Source organism: Pavona decussata, unplaced genomic scaffold (assembly GCF_977016875.1).
Source record: "Pavona decussata unplaced genomic scaffold, jaPavDecu1.1 SCAFFOLD_482, whole genome shotgun sequence".
NCBI classification, from domain to species: domain Eukaryota; kingdom Metazoa; phylum Cnidaria; class Anthozoa; order Scleractinia; family Agariciidae; genus Pavona; species Pavona decussata.
Window position 1 is genome coordinate 37,287 of NW_028145816.1, and position 19,993 is coordinate 57,279.

The 19,993-nt window shown below is 38.5% G+C and overlaps 3 protein-coding genes across 3 annotated transcripts in view; 2 read left to right on the top strand and 1 right to left on the bottom strand.

The window, feature by feature from the left end:
- Positions 1-19,993, bottom strand: part of LOC146450180 (uncharacterized) — an 83,621-nt gene that overhangs the window by 27,365 nt on the left and 36,263 nt on the right. Inside the window, exon 8 of the mRNA XM_085100648.1 lies at positions 869-1,090. Coding sequence (XP_084956774.1) covers positions 869-1,090 — 222 coding nt within the window. The remainder of the gene's footprint in view (positions 1-868; positions 1,091-19,993) is intronic.
- LOC146450181 (uncharacterized) lies at positions 7,960-10,612 on the top strand. The gene is made up of 3 exons (XM_085100658.1): positions 7,960-8,454; positions 9,730-9,863; positions 10,322-10,612. Exons 1-3 carry the CDS (start codon positions 8,082-8,084, stop codon positions 10,502-10,504), a joined length of 690 nt encoding a protein of 229 aa, XP_084956784.1. The 5' UTR covers positions 7,960-8,081; the 3' UTR covers positions 10,505-10,612.
- On the top strand, positions 13,959-16,803 carry LOC146450182 (52 kDa repressor of the inhibitor of the protein kinase-like). The gene has a single exon (XM_085100641.1). The coding sequence runs from the start codon at positions 14,301-14,303 to the stop codon at positions 16,593-16,595; it is 2,295 nt and encodes a 764-aa protein (XP_084956767.1). The 5' UTR covers positions 13,959-14,300; the 3' UTR covers positions 16,596-16,803.

The following is a 19,993-nucleotide window of genomic DNA, read 5'->3' on the forward strand; positions in this document are numbered from 1 at the left end:
CTCGTGATGACCTTCTTCTAAAACATCATGTAGCAGCAATTTTTTTTTTTTTGACTAACTGTAAATGTAGTTCCCTGAACTTGAATTAGTTTCACTTGGTTAGTTCAGACGCTCTTGTGAGGTCTTCTAATGTGGACAAATGAGAGCTGTCTTATTCAAGTCGGTTGCCGTTTGGAAAACATGACGTAATTCCAGATTTCAAGTGGCATAATTATTTCACTTTGCAGAGCTAATGACGGTTTTACATTTGTATAAATGGTATTAATGTTTCCTCCGCGGTTAACAGCGTGTCCCCTACATCAGTGAACGAAACCGATGCTCTTAAGGCAGACACACGGTCCCCCTACCTTAAAGGCTTGGTGGCCGATTAAACTGATCACTGTTAAGGTGTCTTTCTACGAAAAATACTTTACTGTTGCAGTGCGATTTTAACGATTATTAGAATTTCCCAAAATAACGATTTTCTCGATTAGAAAACAACCCTCAGTGGAGTGCTTTCCCGCGAGTAAGCAACCAATCCACCCCCTTTATGTCATGAACGTGAAAAAAATATTTATCCATTTGAAAGAAGTAAGCATCAGTGGGTGAGGTACGCGAATGTTCACTTGACTCAATGCTCGTTCCGTGGGACATTTAATTGTTCATAGTCCAAGCAATTTTACTGAAAATGGTCAGGAAACAGAAATTTAAATGAGTTTCAAGAGTTGCCTAGTTAAAGAAACTTGGAATCTCCATGTGGATATTATTGTTTAAAGAATGAAGGTGAAAATTTAATGTGAATTAAATATGTATTAGTAAAAAAAAAAATCCAAAAGTTAGTTACTAAAGGAAAAAACAAACAAAAAGGAAAACAAAAGAAAAGGCACACCTGAAACAGAAAACGTCATTGAATCTGTTCCAGCTTGGTTTTTAGCCACACATGTGGCGTTTCCCTCCTTCGTAACTTTGGCAACAGCAATATCGGTTCTCTGATCCAAAATGGTGAAATTCTGAATTAGTGACATGTTCATGGGACGAGTTCCTTCAGCAGAACACTTTACTATGTGACCTGGAACTGTTCTCACCACTGGAATCGTTATCTTGGGTTTATCTAAAGAAAAAAGTTTGAGGAAAAGATCATAAAATAATACCGAAAAAATCCGACAGTAGCGACCTTCGTTACTTTCGGAATTAGCAGCGTTTGCGACTCGTTTCTTCCTTTGGGGGGGGGGGGGGGAGGGGGTGGGGGTGAATATCGTTACTGAATGGGGAAAGGGCGTTATTTTCGGGAACAAAAACATGAAACAAAGCAATGAAATATAAATAGCATTATATTTAAAAAAATATATTTGGATTCCATGGTATGAAGATGGCGTTTAATTTAATAAACAGAAGGTATGTGACAGTGATACCTAAGTCATAAAGACACAGTTATACGTTCATTTGTGAAATATGGTTTTGCACTACCCATTTTTGGTAGCGGGGACAGTGAAATAAGCGTTAATGGTCTACCGGACTACTGCATGCGTGTTTCAGCCGATGCAGAGGAAATCAAATTCTTCTCTGACTCAGGGAAGAAAGGCTAAACTCAGCGCTTTTATTCCATAACATACCAATGCGTTTTATACTGCAGTGTACAGAGTTTTCAATTTTAATTTGAAGAAACGTCCCTGTTGTTAATTCGTTACTATACCAGTTTAGTTTTTACATTGCGCCACCAAGGACGAATGATCGTTTAAGGCTTTCACTTGTTGTAATGTGCCTTATCGCGATCAATTTGTCAATGCACGAAGATATTAGTATTGTACATTATAAAATTTGACTATGGATTGAAAAACAATAAAGGCATTCAGTATATAGCGCAATTAAAAAGACTTGGTATAGATACCTTTTGGGGCACTTCCCTACTTTCGGGGGTTCGCTATTTTCGGGATATCTAAGAAGCCACAAAGTTTTGACGTTTCCTTCGGAGAAAAGTTACTTTCGGGGGGGGGGGGGGGGAGTTGTTACTATCGGAATTTTATTGTATGACGTTTCTACGATTCCATGCCGTCATTATAACATGCAAATTTTTAGGATAATTAACAAGTACTCGCCGAAGGCGAAGTAAATATTGGTAAATATTCGCCAATATTTACTGAGCTTGAGGCGAATAATTCTCTTAATATAATTACTCAGGTGATTATAAGAGAAAACAAAATTCGTCAGAAAATTGTCGATTTTGTTTGTTTGTTTGTTTGTTTCAAATTGTCACTTCTTCACTTCACTTCTTCTTGTATAAATCTTTACATTGCATCATTATGGCTTTTAGATTTACTATCATTTTGACGTATGATCTTGTAAATTAATTATCATTGTCCCTGAAAAGCCCTTTTCAGGGAGTGCCAATAAAGTTTGTTTGCCTCCAATCTCGTACCCAGAGCCTTCGTTACCCTTGTCCAGCGGAACGGGAAACGGACGCTCTGGCAGAATCCAAAACCGGAACCACCAAATCCTGGTTCCAGTTTGATTGCGCCTGCGTGAGGTTTGATGGAAAAAGACAATGGCGGCTGCTATTGATCACTTTCATTGTGCTTTAGAGTTCGCTTTAGAGAAGTTGGGCAAAGCTGAGCTTTCTCTGAAAGAAGCGCAGTATGAAGCTTTAAAAAGTGTCGTGTTTGAAGGAAAGGATACCATTTGTATACTTCCTACAGGATATGGGAAATCACTCATATATCAGCTTCTACCGCATGTATTTGACTATTTTCTGTCAAGTGAAGAAGATTCTTCATCGATTTTCTTGGTATTGCCCCTGAATGCGTTGATGCAAGATCAAATAAATAAGCTTAGAGGACACTTAATTGTTCGGATTCTCAAGGATCATCGTAACAATTTTAAACAAAGACCGGAATGTTGGCTTATATAATATAAGCGCAATCCATAACACATGAGAGTCATGAAATAAAAGTTGTTATGATAATTGGATTGGACAACAGAATGAAGAGATAAGTAACAACATGACCTTCACGATAACCAACATTAATTATTTCTCTCCGTCGTTCGAATAAATGCATGATTTCTTTCATATATGGTCATATATTCTCGTATCACCAGAATGAAGAGAATACAAAACTCATTGGATACAGTTCCTGCTTGGTACTACATCTTATAACTGGTTATTTATCTGAGCCAACTGGGACGTGCTGTTTTGAAAGTTCTAATAACTTCATGGATTGGCATAAATATATTTCTTTTCCAGGGCGGTCTCTTTCCGCAGCTGCTTCAGAGTGACCCGAAACAACCTTCGGGTGGTGCAAAAATTACTTTTATGCTGAACCTAGCACGATGAACAGGGCAGACAGCCATCTCCGATAAATTCGTTAACTTTTAAAAAAACGCATTCTTGCCAAAATCAATTCTACTTCTGTTTCAACTCCGGAAAATTTCAAGGACTTATTGTGATGCTTTGTATGCTTGTTACACTGCTTGAGTGGTTTGACGGAAGTTGAGAAGCTAGTGCATTCATCCCCGCGCAAATCCCACCGACAATAGTCAAAAAACATCGTTGTTCTGTATGTCTGTGAACTTGCCCAACAATCAACTCTGGTTTTAGATTTAATGTTTTAGAGATATGGATAAGTAGATTTGTTTATTTAGAGAACGATGCAATATTTGCTTCTCGTGGGAACAGTTACTTCCGATTGGCTATCGAAGGATTATGAAGCTTCTCATCCTTAATAGAATTAATTTTAATTGTTCCAGGTGCTATCAAGTTATTTTCTATTTCTTCATCAAGTTAACCGGGAAATCTGGAACATCGTTAAGTAACATATTTTAAAATATGAATTTGTTATTGTAGACAAGTCGCTCGTGCGTGACACAGATTAGGGAGCGAGTGAGATTTAATTTTATCTTTTGTTTGTTGTGGTGTTTGTTGGTTTGTTGTACCCGTGTTGACAATATTTAACATCAATATATTTTTTAAAACGTTTTAAGCGTTGAAAATAGTTATAAAGCCTTTTTTAGACAAACTTTGGCCGAGGAGTTAATTTATTCTATTATGCCATGTTATGTAGAGTTGTAGATTTCTGAATTGTAATTTTCTCAAACTTTGATCGGCGTTCGTGCAAACGTTCTTCTAGATCCTAAAGATTAAAAACTATACACCTAAAATTCCATGACTGTACTGTCTTTTGTCAAAGTATCAGTTGATTTGAGTCACTACCGGTCAGCTTTTTTTCTCGCTGAATTTGGATTATTCTGGGCTTTTGCGTGATAGAGAAAAGTGTGTCTACTTCATCCGAGCTCAGTTGCGTCTCAGTTCGCTCACAAACGAGCAGAGATGAAAATAATTACTATCTTTTGACTGAGGAAGAATCAATGTATTAAATTATACTAAAGAAAGATTCACAGCTATGTAAATGTCTGTGCAGCGAGAAGCTGGGAAGTGTAAAATTTCGGGTTCTCGCATGGTGAAATAGAAGCTTCGGGTAGAGTGACCGTTTTTCGTGTTTTGTTTTTTTTTTTTTTTTTTTTTTTTGCTGTTATATAGAATATTTCAAAAACCTAACCTTATATCCTTTACATACTTACCCAGCCAAGGCCTTCAAACTAACAAAGTATGCGCGAAATCGATTTTTTTAACCATGGCCACGATTTCTTTGATTTTTACTGACATTTACTCTTAAGCGCTATTAAAATTCCGTCTGATTTTGCTTTTACTCCGTATATATAAATGCGGTGGTTGTCAACCGCATTACAACTACGATAGCAATTTTCTTTTTTTTTTTTTTTCGCAACTTTCGTGGAAGTCGTGTTGGGAGTCGTAAACTCCGCCATTGACCCGTATTTCAATTTCGCGCCGAAAAATAGCTTCCGGTCCGTGAAATAGACATGCTTTTACCAGTCAATCAAAGGTGGCCTCATTTGGGTCCGCGTTCTTGGTGCTGACCAAAAGAAAAGCGGGCTCTGGGGACGAGATTGGTTTGCCTCGAGTCAATAAACAGAGACGCGCAGTCTGCCAAATACATGCTCAATCGATAAACTGTACGGGTATCTGTTAAACGCTGACCGGATGGCTGCGGATGGCGGATGCGGATGGCGGATGGGAAAATGCGGATGACAAAATAAAAAAAAAATTAAATAAATAAATAAATGAAATGAAATAAGAAGTATATATATATATAAATCTACAGATTAACAAGAAGAAAAAAATTGAATGGAAAATGACAACAACAATTAACAAAGGACTAACGTTACCCGAAAAAAACACAAAGAACAGCGCTGGAAATCAAGTAGGGTTTGCTCTGCTTCACTGCCACCATGAGCCATCAGGAAACCTTTCTTTTCGTTTGCAAGCACTCTCGTAGCGAACAAAGTTAGTCGAGTTTAAATATGCTGTTTCCAATAAATGCGGTCAGTTTTTAAGAGATAAAGCGAATGCGAGTCTATTTTTCTATTACGAGGAGATTGTTTCGAGCATCGGCTAGATTGAAATCGGCGTCATTGCGACTGTCAATCAAAGCATCACACCCTGCACAAAGTGTTGTGTCATGAACAAGATTGTGGGGCAATGTTTTTTTGACGAATTGTCGCAGTCAGACCCTGACGTACCATCATGACAGATAGCTCGAGCAGTGACTCCGAATTAGGAACTCCCGTGTTTGAGAACAGGAGGTGAGTCACAAGGTTAGGTATAATAATAATAATAATATAATAATAATAATAATAATAATAATAATAATAATAATAATAATAATAATAATATATAATAATAATAATAATAATAATAATAATAATATATAATAATAATAATAATAATAATAATAATAATAATAATAATAATAATAATAATAATAATAATAATAATAATAACAGTAATAATAATGCCAAACTCGACTAAGCACATGTAGGTGGCTTTATCGACGTGCATGGCATCTGCCACGAAAAATCTGCCACAATTGCGCACGTGATTGTTTGGCATGAATGTTACTGCTATCAAAATTTTATCTGCCCAGTGTTAAAATACATTTTCTCAGATGCTTCGCGTTTAAAGTGTAAGGCCCACTTTACGCGGGGCAGAGACCTAGTTAGGGCGATCAGAGCGACATTTCCAGGAAAAATAACAGATGAATGTATGGAAACATACGAAAAGCCACAAAACGTTTTCTTGTTTCCTCAAATTTTCCGGCACGACTGATCCCTCAAATTGTGAAATCTTTTGCGTAGTGCATTCAGGGGCACCCAACGACCAAATCTTCCTAAATACGTCAGAAGTACCCAAAATGGATTACTGTTTGCTTTAGAAGCCTGTTTGGTTAATTTGGAGCTGCCCTGAAAGATATTGGTCTGTTCGCATATCTTAGGGATATCTTAGCGTCGAAAGTTTGAGAGGGCTTTTTTTTCTCATCCGAAAGTTTTAGCTATCCTGATGGGTCTTGCCGAAAGTTCGAGGACACGTAGTAGCAATAGTTTCATTAGAAATTTTTTTTCGCTATAACTGTGACTACGAAAATTAATCGAAAATCTTAGTGAATATAAACTGCTCATCCGAATATTATAAGAGTCTCCGCCGCTGTCTTCAACTTACCCCCCCCCCCCCCTTCCTCCAACCCCGTGCCCCTGCAACCGGAGCCTGTACATAGGTTAAGAAAAAACAGGGTCTGAGATCCCAATTTCTTTTAACAATTCACGCCGGCCCATTCCATGCGCCTTGACGATATTAGCTTTCTTTTATATTGTCAAACGCTTTTATTATGAGCCTGTGGCTCGGGGGAGTGGGAGACCACCCCCTTTGTATTTGACATCAAATAAATTACCTATCTTATCTTATCTATTCGATATTTCACTGTTGAATAAAAACGGATTTAATTGCATTTTTTGTTCTTTATAGGTTAACAGGTATTCCCTATAATGGTAATGAGGAAACGCCGGCGTATAAGTGGACTCGACAAATATTATCTGCTACAACAGCGGTCCAAACACTACTAGCGCTAGTAAATCTCAACACCCTTTGCACCGCTTCGCCGCGTGCATTGTTTAACAATGTCGTCTTTTTGGTTGATTTTTCTTAACTAAGACATGAAGAAAACATAAAAAGCGACGATCTTGGGAGAAATTTATTATGGATGATGAAGGAAGTGTATTATACCTTTATTACCACGATATGCCGCCGCCAGACTGGGTAATATATAATCTGCGTCGGACGTACTACAAGAACAAATCGTCGCCAGATTTTAAAACGATTTTCTTTTTTTAATTCAAGGTAGGTATCACATAGCGAATGTCACCATATACTGTCCTTTTAAAGCGGGTACTGAAGGAAAATGGTGGTTAAATTTGAGGAAAGGTGGGTGAGGAGGATTCGACTTAAACATATGCAAGAGGGTATTTCGGGGTAAATATTTATAACAAATGATGCGACCAGCTGAAAAGTTTGGTACACACCACCAGGAAGTTAGTTGGCCACCAAGGAACAGCATTTCTTAGAGACGTCAGCAAAAACAAATAACGAAAATGAAAAAGGCGAGGTCCCACTTTGAATCTCGTCTTATCTGAGATGACAGTGACGGTGTATTTTTTCCTGCTAAATAGTGTGTCATAACACACTTTTCAATTTAATCGGTCAATATACTCTTGGCTTCAGAAAAACCTCATCTTTACCGAATCCATAAGTCTTCGACGGAACAGAACATGAAGTTAAAGTAGTGCCCCACGGGAATAGTAAGAATTCTAATGCTGCCCGGTACCTGAGAACTGAGAGAAGCGTAGTAGGAGATCTCAAAGAAGTCTCTGCAACCAAGAAACCAAAGCAAGCCTTCCATAAAGAAGATGGGCAAAAGGTGGCATCGTGAATGCACAATCGGAGAGCGACTTACCACGAAACAGGGAGCAGGCTCAAAATCAACCTCGTGGGATATCCTCAAAGCAGGTTGACTCGCTCATACTGATGCTAATGAATAGCAAAAGGCAGCAGTGGGGTAGTCCGGAAAATGCATTCATACGAGAAGTTACTGGACCAGAACTTCGTCTGGTGCTTGGCTTCAATTGGCAACTGAGAGACAGTAAGGTTCTGTACCAACTGCACAAAGTTCTCTGTACTTGGAGTCGATCCCACATTTAACATGGGGAAATTTCATCTGACAGTCACTACATATAGTAGCCTCATGTTGGTGGATCGTAAAACAGGGAAACACTCCATGATGATGGGGCCGATGTTCCTTCATCAACGTAAAACGTTTGAAAGTTATAACTTCTTCTTTTCAAAGTTAGTGGGGATGAACAAAGATATGGCCGCAGTCCTTGCATTCGGAACCGATGGCAAAGAAGCCTTGGCCCAGGCATTGCAGAGAAATTTTTATCATGCTCTTCACCTAAGGTGCTTCACCCATTTTAAAGACAACTGTAAAGAGCAGTTAAAGTTAATCCCGCACGGAGTGCAAGCAGAGTTTCTGGCAGATGTTTTTGGTGGAATAAAGAACAAGATCAAGGAAGAAGGTATGTATTGTATGTGGGCTTTGACATTTTTGCTTTGGAGCCAGACTTTACAAATTCCCTACCCACGTGCAACAAATGAGCGCGAAATTTTTGTTTCGAAACAGATTTAAATAAATGGGACATCGAAATCCTTACCCCGCCTCCCACCTTAGGGCTTAACATTGATTAACAATGATTCAGCCAATTCTAACCTACAATAGTGAGGTGTGGAGTGCCTTTGTTAAATCAGAAGGCTCCGGAAAAAAAAAAATTAACATTTCTGTACACGCTATTTAGAAGTACATAATAAGTCAACCAACGTTGCATGTAGAGCTGAACTTGACAGATTTCCTCTAATCGTTGACATATAATAAAAAGATACTTAATTACGTACACTACCTCCAAAGAAAGGATAAACATGTTATAGTGAAACAATCCCTAAGAATGTCTTGACCTTCATTATAACGGTCAAACTAGTTTTTACTCCAGTCTCACGAAGATGAGTGAACACTAGAATCTCCCCAACTTTAATTATTACACATTGAATGAAAATAACAACAAACAATATATAGATCTTATGAAAAAGAAATATATCTCTTATTGGCACCAATCCCTTCAACACTCACAAAAACTCAACTTTTATTACACAATTAAAAAAATTATGGCCCCTCTGCTCACCTAGATCTCACAAGGAAAAACGCTACTAGGAAAGCATTAGTGAAACTAAGAATAAGTAGCCTCAAGCTTTGGATTGAAACATGAAGATAGGACAACATACCCCGTTATGAAAGGGTGTGTAATGTTTGCAACTGTAAAACCATTGAAGACGAAATTCATTTTTTATTAGATTGCCCAAGTTACTCTTCTTTGAGAGATATGTTCTTTATTAAAATAGAACCTGGCCTTCCATTTACACAACTATTAGTAAAAGAAACTTTACTATCGCATATAAGCACTCAATTAACTTCATTTGTTTCCTCGCGCTTCGAATTGAGAGATAATTAAAACTTCTCTGCGGAATGATTACTTCTACTGTATGAATAGTTTAAAATAAGCAAAGACTTCAGTTACTTTATTATTATTTTTAATTTTTTTTTATTTTCTTATATTTTAAGTTATCTTAGGAATTAGTTAACGAATCAATAATTAGCTATGAATAGCTTTTGCAACACTGTATTTGTTATAGTCATTCAAATAAAGCTTGTTGTTGTTGTTGTTGTTGTTGATAAATGTTTAAAAACAAAGACAAGGATGATCATGTCAACACGTTAGTTTTAGCATTTTCTCAATTCACAGGACTTGTCAATGCAGTAACAGAAGAGGAATTCCTTACTCAATTGGAGTGTTTCAAAGATGTCTGGAACACAAGAGAGAAAGAACATCTCCCTCCCAGCCAGTCGCCAAAGTTCCATGTTTACATTTCAAACAAAGTAACGCTTGTTAATCCTTAAAATTAATGGTGAAAATTTAAACATTCAAATCAACGAATGAGGCGGTTCGATAGAATCTTCCCCAATCGTTTCTTAAAATCTTAAAGGCTCTATGCCTTTTATCCTGAAAATGTGAATGAGTTAAGAAGTAGTAGTCATGACGACACGAAGAATGGTCAAATAGACCATACTATTGACCTTTTGAGGTCTATAACCACAAGACAACGTGGCCCTTTTTGTCCTTTTAATGCAGTTTAGCTATTCAACAATAACAACTTTTTCAACGAATTTTAAGGAAATTTCTTTAGCATGGTTTACCAGCCACTCTAAATTTAAGGTGGTTTGGTGTCCTACCTTCGGAATTTTCAACTTTGAGAACCTAGAAAACTTATTTACGATTTTTCACGACTTTGTAAGAACTCGAACAAAGATAATTTACCTATACCTTGTTTTAAAAGGCAAGCTCTATCATGGCAAACTTGCTCAAGCCTGTTCGAAGAAATGCAAGCCTTGGAGATCCACCAGAGCCGTATTTTAACAATCTACTCGAGTCAGGAAACGCGGTGATCAAAAGAGCACTGAACTACCAGCCGAATGAAATGTCACATTTTCACATTTTTGCATGGAGATGGAGGAATTGATTACGCAGCAGAAGCGAGATTGCGAGGCAGCTATTCTCAACCGGGGCTCATATATGCTTTCGGAGGAATTCAAAAGTTTGCAGATTCCACCAGAGAAATGGTTTAAGATGAACATTAACCAAAGGGAAGTCGCTTTGCAGAAATTCTGAAAATTCAACTACTGTAACTGAACCAAGATGATGACCTCGCAGCAAGAGACCAGGGATACCCTGAATTGGATCAGTCACAGCAGTCTTGTCCTCTTTCAGTTGATCCTGAAACGTTAGGGCTGGCGGGCATACCTCTCCTGTTGTTAAAAGACATGTACACTCAGGCGTCAAACTTGTCGGGGAGCGAAGGAGTGATAGTTCAAGCGCCATGACAGCAGGAACACTCCTTTGTTGTTAGAAATGACAGCGGTGGAACACCATACTACGTGTTTCAACAATCAAATGGAAAAGTCGTTTGCGATCAGTGCGAAGGTACAAGTCTGCAAAGATTTGCTTACACTCAGTTTAGCTGTGGCCGAAAAATGCGGTGCACTTGACAAGTTCCTGACCTGGTACAGACGAAGTCCCCAAACAATAACAGCCACAGGCTTCGTAACAAGTCACAGTTCCAAGACAGTTGGAAGAAAAGGTGACCAGGAAAGGCCATCAACAGTGCGAGGAAAGGAAGTTAGGTCCAAGCCATCTCGAACTGAGACAGCGACTACAGTGCAGAGGGCAGATATGGCGTTCTCACGGGCAAATCAATCAACAGAGCAACAGTCTGCGCATGGTAAGACAGGCGCAGCCTGTTCTAACGGTATAACACCGCTGTCCACACGACCAACAATCACACCACACCCACCTGCGGCCACCGTGACCCACCTTCATGGACCAACGCCAAGCCTTCTTAGCCCTCACAGAAAAACGGCATACTCATCACCAAGTTACGGGTTCTTCGTAGTTTATCCCCGGGCCTTATGTCCTCCGCAGGTTAGCACTTGTTACGGCTGTTCGGCACCACTGAAGCCTGGTGGAAAAATAGCCCCGCTCCCAGGAGATTTAGTTATTGTCTCCAACATGATGAGATCTTTCACTCAAGTAATATGGAATATCGAAAGCAATCGAGTGTGTATTTCCACTGCAATGTAAAGTGTGTTCAGGCAAGGCAGCCTTATTTCCTTGGCGTTTTTTGTTAAATACCTCATGAGGCGATGAGTTATTTCTCGGACCAACATCGTGCATTTCTTAGGGTGAATTTAGGTTTGTCCGTGTAATGTAGGCGGATTGAGAACCAAAGAGCGTGGCGCTCTCTTCTTTATTTCACATCTTTTTTTTTATCCTGAGAGGGTATTCCTGATATAATTAAGGCTGGGGTCTACCTGAATTTTGTCAAAAAAGGCTTTTTTTCGTTTTCTTTAAAATTAGAAACTTTAACCATTAAAGTTTACATTGCGAAGCGTTTTGGGCGAGTTTTTGCGATATTTTAGAGGAAACGGGGCATTTCTCAGCAACAGGTGTGACGCTTAAATACCGTTTCAATGGCAACGAGAGTTTTTATTTTGTTTGTTTTCAGCAATTACCACTGTAAATTGCAAACAATATTGCTTTTTCATTCTATTTCTGAACTTTAAAGTTAAATTTCTCAAACTGTGGTACTTTTTCGCTTGAGAAAAGATAACTCAAGAAGAATTTAAGCTATTGACCTTAAATTTTCAGGGACTTCTTGTCTCATTGAGTTTTGTGGAATAAGGTAAGAATCTTCCCATATGATGGATGTACTCGAAGTTATCTTTAAAAAAAACCATGGTGGTTTCATAGGGCTAACTTCAGTTGACCATCATAATATGTGTTTTTAATATTTAAAAATTCCCTCTGCTTTAGTGGTCTCTTTAAGTCCCAGCACCGTTCTTTGTTTACTGGTGGGTTTTTTTCGGGCAACGTTAGTCCTTTGTTAATTGTTGTTGTCATTTTCCACTCAATTTTTTTCTTCTTGTTAATCTGTATATTTATATATTTATATTTTTTATTTTATTTAATTTTTTTTTAAATTTCTTTTTTTAATTTTATTTTGTCATCCGCATTTTTCCATCCGCATTTTCCCATCCGCCATCCGCATCCGTCATCCGCAGCCATCCGGTCGCGATTTACAGATACCCAGCCGAATGTCAGTATTATTTAACTGCCGCTTCACTGAAACGAAGCATTGACTTCTGTGAATGAATGTTGGGTTTCTCCGACCCGTTGAACAAAATAGATGGAGATGAACCAGGCTGTTTGGTGTAAAACTCGAGGATCACAAGTGTTAGCGATAGCACTCTAATTTATCTCACAATTTCTTGTTGATGGCTTCGTCGGTTAACGGACTTTCATAAATTGGCCTCGAATATAAACTGCTTCAGGTAGGATTTAAAGGGGAAGTATCACAAAAAGTTGATGTCATTTCATAACCCCCAAAATCTTTGGCTGACAACAGAAACAAAAAATTAGTTTCTAGTTGACTTCTCTCCTCTCGTTGTTCTATAATTATTTTGTAGCTTAGTGAAGGTATTATTTCACCATTTTTAACAAAAGAGGTCAAAAACCCCATGATACTTCCCCTTGAAGTCCTTTATTCCCTTCACTAAACAAGTACACGGTTGTCGCAGATTAATTTTTTTTTTCGTTGTGAGGTGTTGGTGACCTTATACGGTGGTCGAGAGCCGCTCGAGCCGACAACTGAAACAAGCTGCCGTCTTTTCTCCTCACTGAAACGAAAAAATTAGAGAGGCATTTATTCATCTCGTTTAATTCCATGGTTTCAAATTCTGTCTTAAATAAGTTTTGTGTGAAATCATTCTGTTAAATAAAGAAAATCTTGCGCAAATCTAACTTGATTTGTTGTTTTCGTTTTAACCGTCGACATCGACAACATTTCCACTTCAAATTACGAGGTTTTTTTTTAATCACAGCTGGCAGAAGTTCCATGTCTTGCATTCGAAAAGTGTCACTCCGGACTTGTCTGCATCTTTAGTGCCTTTCGGAAGTACATTTTCTTTCATCCTATTTACTTCTTTCTCAGCAACGTCAACAAATCGCTAAGCGGCCATTTTGAAAATTAGTGCTCCCGCTAGAATCATCTCGCACGTGGTGATTATAGTAGAATATGACGCAATCCTCGACCAATCAGATGAACAGAATCTCTATAATCACATGAGACTGGATATATTTAACAATTATTCCACAAGCGCGCGTTTGAGATAAGATGCAGGGGTGGATCCAGAGTAGTTCAAGTGATTTCCAGAAATCACTCAAATTTTTCCAAACCTACGTTTGTTATTTCTCAGGTTCTTTCTTGTAGCTCAAGAAATCAATTATCCTTCTTGTTTTATTGTTTATTATGAAGTAAAACAAAGAAAAAAGCATCGTATTTCGTTATTCCGTCGATTCCACAGCACACCCAGCCCTTCCCGAGCGAATTAGACGAGTCTCCGTTCGCGCGCTTTCGTCTTTTGTCGAGACGTCCGAGTACAACACGAAAAAATTTCGTATGTACAACCGGACAAAATTTGTACGCAGTGGGTGGGACAGGGTGGGACTGAATGGTTTATGGATCTTTTCACAAATCACTCAAAACCCTCTTCGATTGGTCAGAAACACGCACATTGTCTTGCGAACTACTCAAACTCGGTTGTGATTGGCTATCCAGGCCACAAACTACCGTGGAAACTACTGACAATCGTATATAAAGGGAAGCATCTCCCCGAACGTCCTTCGTTTGTTCTTGCTCCGATTAGAGTTCATCGTTTACTTGCTACGAAGGAAGACAAGGGAATTTAAATTATAAAGCTATGGTTCGAGGCGATCCAGTTTGTCGAAAGGAGGACTGTTCTCAGTACGATGTTGGCTTGGTTTTCAAGGAAATCAGCTCATATTCGGACCAGGACAAGCTCAAGTTCATAGAGAATGTGTGGAAACCAGGTGAGCTATTTGATTTCCCAGCGTCAGTGGAATGTTCGAATTCTAACCGTCATTTTGTGTGGAGCTGGCTGAAAAGATTTCCCTGGCTAGCATACTCTAAATATCTCGATGGTGCATTTTGTTTACCGTGTGTTTGTTTTGGAGTCCAGTGTGGGCGAAATACGAATAAACTAGACAAATTGTACAAGTCTCCACTCACACTTTGGACGTCCGCCATTTCACGTTTTAGCAAACACGCGAGCGGAAAATGTGAGATGCATAATTTTGCAGTGATTGCAATGGAGAATTTTCTGAGAAATATGAGAAGAGAAGCGGTCCCAATTGATCAGCAGATCAACAACTTACTCCAACAGCAAATCAATAGAAATCGTGAAATTCTGAAATCCCTTTTTAAAACAATAATTTTCTGTGGAAAAAACAACATAGCCCTCAGAGGTAGACGAGATGATGATCCACAAAATGCTAGTCTTGCCGGTAATTTCCAGGCACTGTTAGAATTTCGAATTGACAGCGGCGACCAAACACTAAAACATCACTTGGAAACTGCACCCAGAAATGCGACATATATCTCTAAAACCATTCAAAATGAGATGATTACAACTGTGGGTGCTATCATAGTGAATAATTTGTCACAGGAAATCAGGGATAGCAAATATTTTTCTATTATGTCTGATGAAGCAGCTGACATATCAAATAAAGAAAATCTTTCAGTGATGATCAGATTTCTTGATTCAACCAAAACAGTCAGAGAAGAATTTGTGGGATTCTACCTTTGTGAGGATGGAACAACAGGAGCAGCTATCAAAGATTTAATAATTGGTGCTGTAGCTGATTTAGGACTATCTATGGATGACTGTCGTGGCCAGTGTTATGATGGTGCAGGCAATATGTCTGGGCGCTTGAATGGAGCTTCATCACTTATTAGGGCTGAACATGACAAGGCTATTTACGTTCACTGCATGAACCATAGGCTTAACTTGTGTGTTGCTGACACATGCCAATTACCACTTGTTAGAAACATGATGGATGTTGTAAGAAAGCTCTCAGAATTTTTTGACAATTCCCCGAAACGACAACAGCATTTGATCAGCAAGATTAGAGTATTGATGCCTGCTGCCAACCACTTTGTTTTGGTAAATGTGTGTCGAACAAGGTGGATTGAGCGTATTGATGGTATGGACCGAATTGTGGAGCTTCTTCACCCAGTTGTGGCTACACTTGAAGACATTTCAATGAACAGAAATGCTCCTGGCCATGGCAACTGGAATCAAAACAGTAGAAATGATGCACAAGCCTTAATTAATGCAATCACATTTTCCTTTATTGTTACTCTTGTTATTGTCAGACACATTTTAGACTTAACCAGACCACTCACAGTCAGGCTACAAAAGAAAGCAATGGATCTTCTCAAAGCAAAAGAGGAAATTGTTGTGTTAAAATCAGCCTTAACAGATATGCAAACTGACATTGATACTAGGCACCATGCTCTCTATGAAGAAGCTGTTACCCTAGCAAGGCGTGTTTCAGTACAGCCAAGCATGCCCAGGATAATTCAGAGGCAAGTTCACAGAAACAGTGCACCAGCCCCAACCCCTGAAGACTATTACAGGATCAATCTGACAACAGACTTCCTTAACCATGCTCTTGCACAACTGGACAGTAGATTTGAGGATGATGTTTTTGTGTGCTACAAAGGATTTTCAGTGATTCCTTCTATTTTGTTGGCTACTAACCCCATTTGGAAGGATAATGTTAGGGAGTTTTGTAACCATTACAGACATGATATCCCTAATTATGCAGGTTTACCAGCAGAGCTTGTGTTGTGGGAAACAATGTGGAAGGGGAAAAATGATAGAAGAGAAGACATCCCTGACAGTATAGATGCCACCCTGGAACAAATTGACAAGGGTGCTTATGTCAATATCTATACTATACTTCAAATCCTGATAACCATTCCTATTTCATCAGCATCTTGTGAAAGGTCCATCACAACCCTCCGAAATCTGAAGACTTATTTGAGAAGTACAATGGTCCAGGATAGACTGAATGGATTAGCACTGATGCATGCCCATAGAGAAATGGAATTAGACCTTGAACAAATTATAGATTTATTTGCTAATTTACATCCTAGAAGAATGAGAATGGAAAATATTTTAAATCAATAATTTTGTACCAGTCAGTCACTAGTGTTTCTAGAGTGCTTGTGAGTTATGTTCCATCAGGATTGATGTAATCCTTAAACTGATGGAGAACAGTACAGATACATAACTGGTGTCTGTGGTACAATTTAAGTACTAATATCTGGACAAAAACTCATTCTTCAATTAAGTTTTTAGAGTTATGTTTCCACTGACACTGGGTGTTCAATAAGCTTAAATGGCTTTTACGTATTCTCTCAGTCTGAGCTCATTGGACTACATCACTTTATACACTGATCTATAAGTCTGAAAAAGGCAAGTATGATTCCAACTTTTCAGTTTTTGCTGTTACATTTTTATAACAATGGTGTTTCCTTAATATTCACTAATCGTAATATTTTTTCCTCCATTCCCACTATGAGCTTACTGAGATGATTCCCATTGGAGAGTTATTTCCACTCCCACAAGCATCCAAGACAGCAATCCAGGCAGCAGATCTACTTAACATCTTCAAAGGTAGCCCTAAATCTTAATTCACATGCTAGACTCCTTAGACACGGAAAGGCAAATTTATGTAAAAAGAAGTTACTTTACATAGTCAAATACAGTCTAACTCTATGGCTTAGTTTAATGTTATTCTGGTTTGTCTGTGTAAATACACAGAAATGATTTTTTGTACAGAATTATGCCTTTCTGAGGAGGTGCTGTTGATGTGTCTGAATGGCTTGAAGTGCTCTCAGAATGCAGGAAAATTGCATTCTGAGGGCACTAAATTTCAAATTTTCTTGGGGGAGCATGCCCCCAAACCCCCCTAGTTAATTTGGGGGAAATCACTCATGTAAAATCCTGGATCCACCCCTGAGATGATAGGAAGTAGAATAATTGTTTTATTAAAAACAATAGATAGATATTGCTACATCTTGCTTATTTTGCATTGCAAGAGCAACCATGCAGGAGATAATTTAGCGGTCGCTATTTTTCGGGCATGCTTTAATGGCTCATTGCCGCTATATCTGTCTCGATTTCCAAGAGCGTATCCAAATAAATATTGGATTTTGTTAACTTTTCTTGAAAGATTAATTATCTTAACTGAATGACAGGATAACCGGCATGAAGCCCATTTTTAGCAAGACTTGGCCATTTTACAGTATTTGGCACCACTCCGGTCCAAGTGATATGTAAACAGTTGTGAATGTCCTTGAATACAAGCTAATACACTCAATTGCAAAAACGTTCACACCTAAAAAGCATAAACCGTGAACGATGAGACCCAACGGATTTGTGGGTAGCGTTTAAACAATAACCTTATTTCCATTATATAATGTTATGCAACTAAATTTAGTACACTTATACCCATAAAGCCATTAAGTCTCATCGTTCACGGTTTATGCTTTTGGGTGTCAACGTTTTTGCAATCGAGGGTATCTAAGTTGCCAAATAGACCTATTCGGCTAAACCAATGTTGTACCCAATGCGAATATTCTTCGTTTAATGTATATGCATTATAATGTAGCATTCGCATTTAAATGATATGAAAATACTTAGAACAAATTATTTTATGCCCAAAGGATTTGAATTGGGTACAACATTGCGTTAGCCGAATCGGTATATTGCACGAGAGCGCTAAAATATTTACCTACAAACAATAAGAATAAAGGCATAAAAAGCTAGTAGAATGAAAGAGTCAAATCATGCTCTGTGATTGGCTTCCCGAGCGGTCAAGATGGAGCGATCTTGCCTGCTCGGGATTACCCGTTGCCAGTGAGCTCAGCATCGAAAGTTTAATCCACAAACAATGCAATACTTCCTTCGATTTTCTTGTTGTTCTGGGGGAAACGCTCACTTAAATGTTCTCAACATTTTCCTAAAGAGAAGGAAAGGGACACGAAATCTTGTTGGGTTAGGGTAAATTTTGCTTTATTTTTTATGACTGTGACATTGAATTTATGAGTTGGTCTGCAGTGTCAGATCTTAGAGAGGTTAATTTGGTAAAACTTGTTGTTGTTGTTGTTGTTGTTGTTGTTGTTGTTGTCTCTAGTCGAGTACTAAACTGATTAGTTCTCCCACTTTGCAAGGATTGTTTTTAAATTCTAGCATAGTGATAGGTGCGTTCAGTGTTTAGTGCAATTCAGAAAAGTTGTATTCCTCAAGTTCGCCGAAGCGCACCTTTTTGTTTTTTTTCTGCGTCTTGCTTGTTGTAAACAGCAAAATTTTTTTAAAGTGGCTTCGAGATAAACCGTGCGTTCTCTTTCACCATGTTTGTTGTATTACCACGTGCACTGCACGATCTTCCGATTTCAACGATTTTTTCGATCCACTTTTACGCTCTAACTTCTCATAAGAACATGTTTACATCCGCTCAGCCAATCAGTGCCCAGTATTTGTGTGCTCTATATCCCACAAACTGTCTTAAATTATGTAAAGAGTCCTAGGCTTATAAGCAAAGGGAAATTGTGGGGTAAAATGACTACTCATTAGTATGCTCTATATAGAGCATACTAATGAGTATATAGAGCACGGGTACGGGTACGGCTTGCCATCACCTCTCATGACTTTCAATATGAATTCTGTAACAATTAATTTACTTGTTCCACAGGGATGGTGCCCAAATCAACTGGAACGGACCTATACTCATCTCTAAGGATTTTAATTTGTGTGTTTCGGTATTCATTTCAGACTCGATAAACGATTACTCGATAGACGTTTTTAAATTCTGTCTCTTTCTCTTTGCTCAATTTCGTTCACTGTGGTAGGCTTTTGGAAACATGCACTTTTATCGAAATTTATCCCCCAAGCACTAGGATATGTCTACGCTCTCATAAACAAGTAGCTCTTGAGTGGCAAGGACGGCCTCAGGTTCCTCAAGATCTGTAAACTGGCTCATAGCCGGAGCAAATGAGCCATCAAACAACAAAGAATAAACAAAGCTCTAAAGACAGAAAAGCAGTGTTATTCATAAAATTCTACCAACATTACAGCGACATCCAAAAAAAAAAAAAAATAACAACTTGATTCCTAAGTGTGAATGACAAAATTAAAATACGCTCATCAATAGAATCTGCATAAAATATGGTTTGACCATGTTCACGATTAGACAATGAACGCATCAATCTCGTACCCAGAGTCCTCAGGCTCTTTGGCCAGCGGTTAGTCAACAGGAGAGACTCTGGGGTACTTGAATTTTATTACCGCAGAATTTCTGCGGTAAAACAATGGAAATCGTTACGAAGCGGAAACAGAGCAGCCAATCAAAAAAAAATTTTTTCGAACTCTCCAGAGTCATTCCTGGCGTCTACCCACTGACCAAAAAGTACCACTCGGGCTACGCACACATGGCCTTATATCTATGTTCGAGGCACTATATCCCATAGAACACTCGCGTTCATAGTCTAACCCTTACTTATACTTAAACGGCGACAATAAGG

Coding starts and splice junctions, on each gene's coding strand:
- LOC146450182 (XM_085100641.1), top strand. CDS start 14,301: ATGGTTCGAGGCGATCCAGTTTGTCGAAAGGAGGACTGTTCTCAGTAC.
- LOC146450181 (XM_085100658.1), top strand. CDS start 8,082: ATGGGGAAATTTCATCTGACAGTCACTACATATAGTAGCCTCATGTTG. Junction 8,455..9,729: donor GAACAAGATCAAGGAAGAAG/GTATGTATTGTA, acceptor CTCAATTCACAG/GACTTGTCAATGCAGTAACA. Junction 9,864..10,321: donor ATGTTTACATTTCAAACAAA/GTAACGCTTGTT, acceptor TTGTTTTAAAAG/GCAAGCTCTATCATGGCAAA.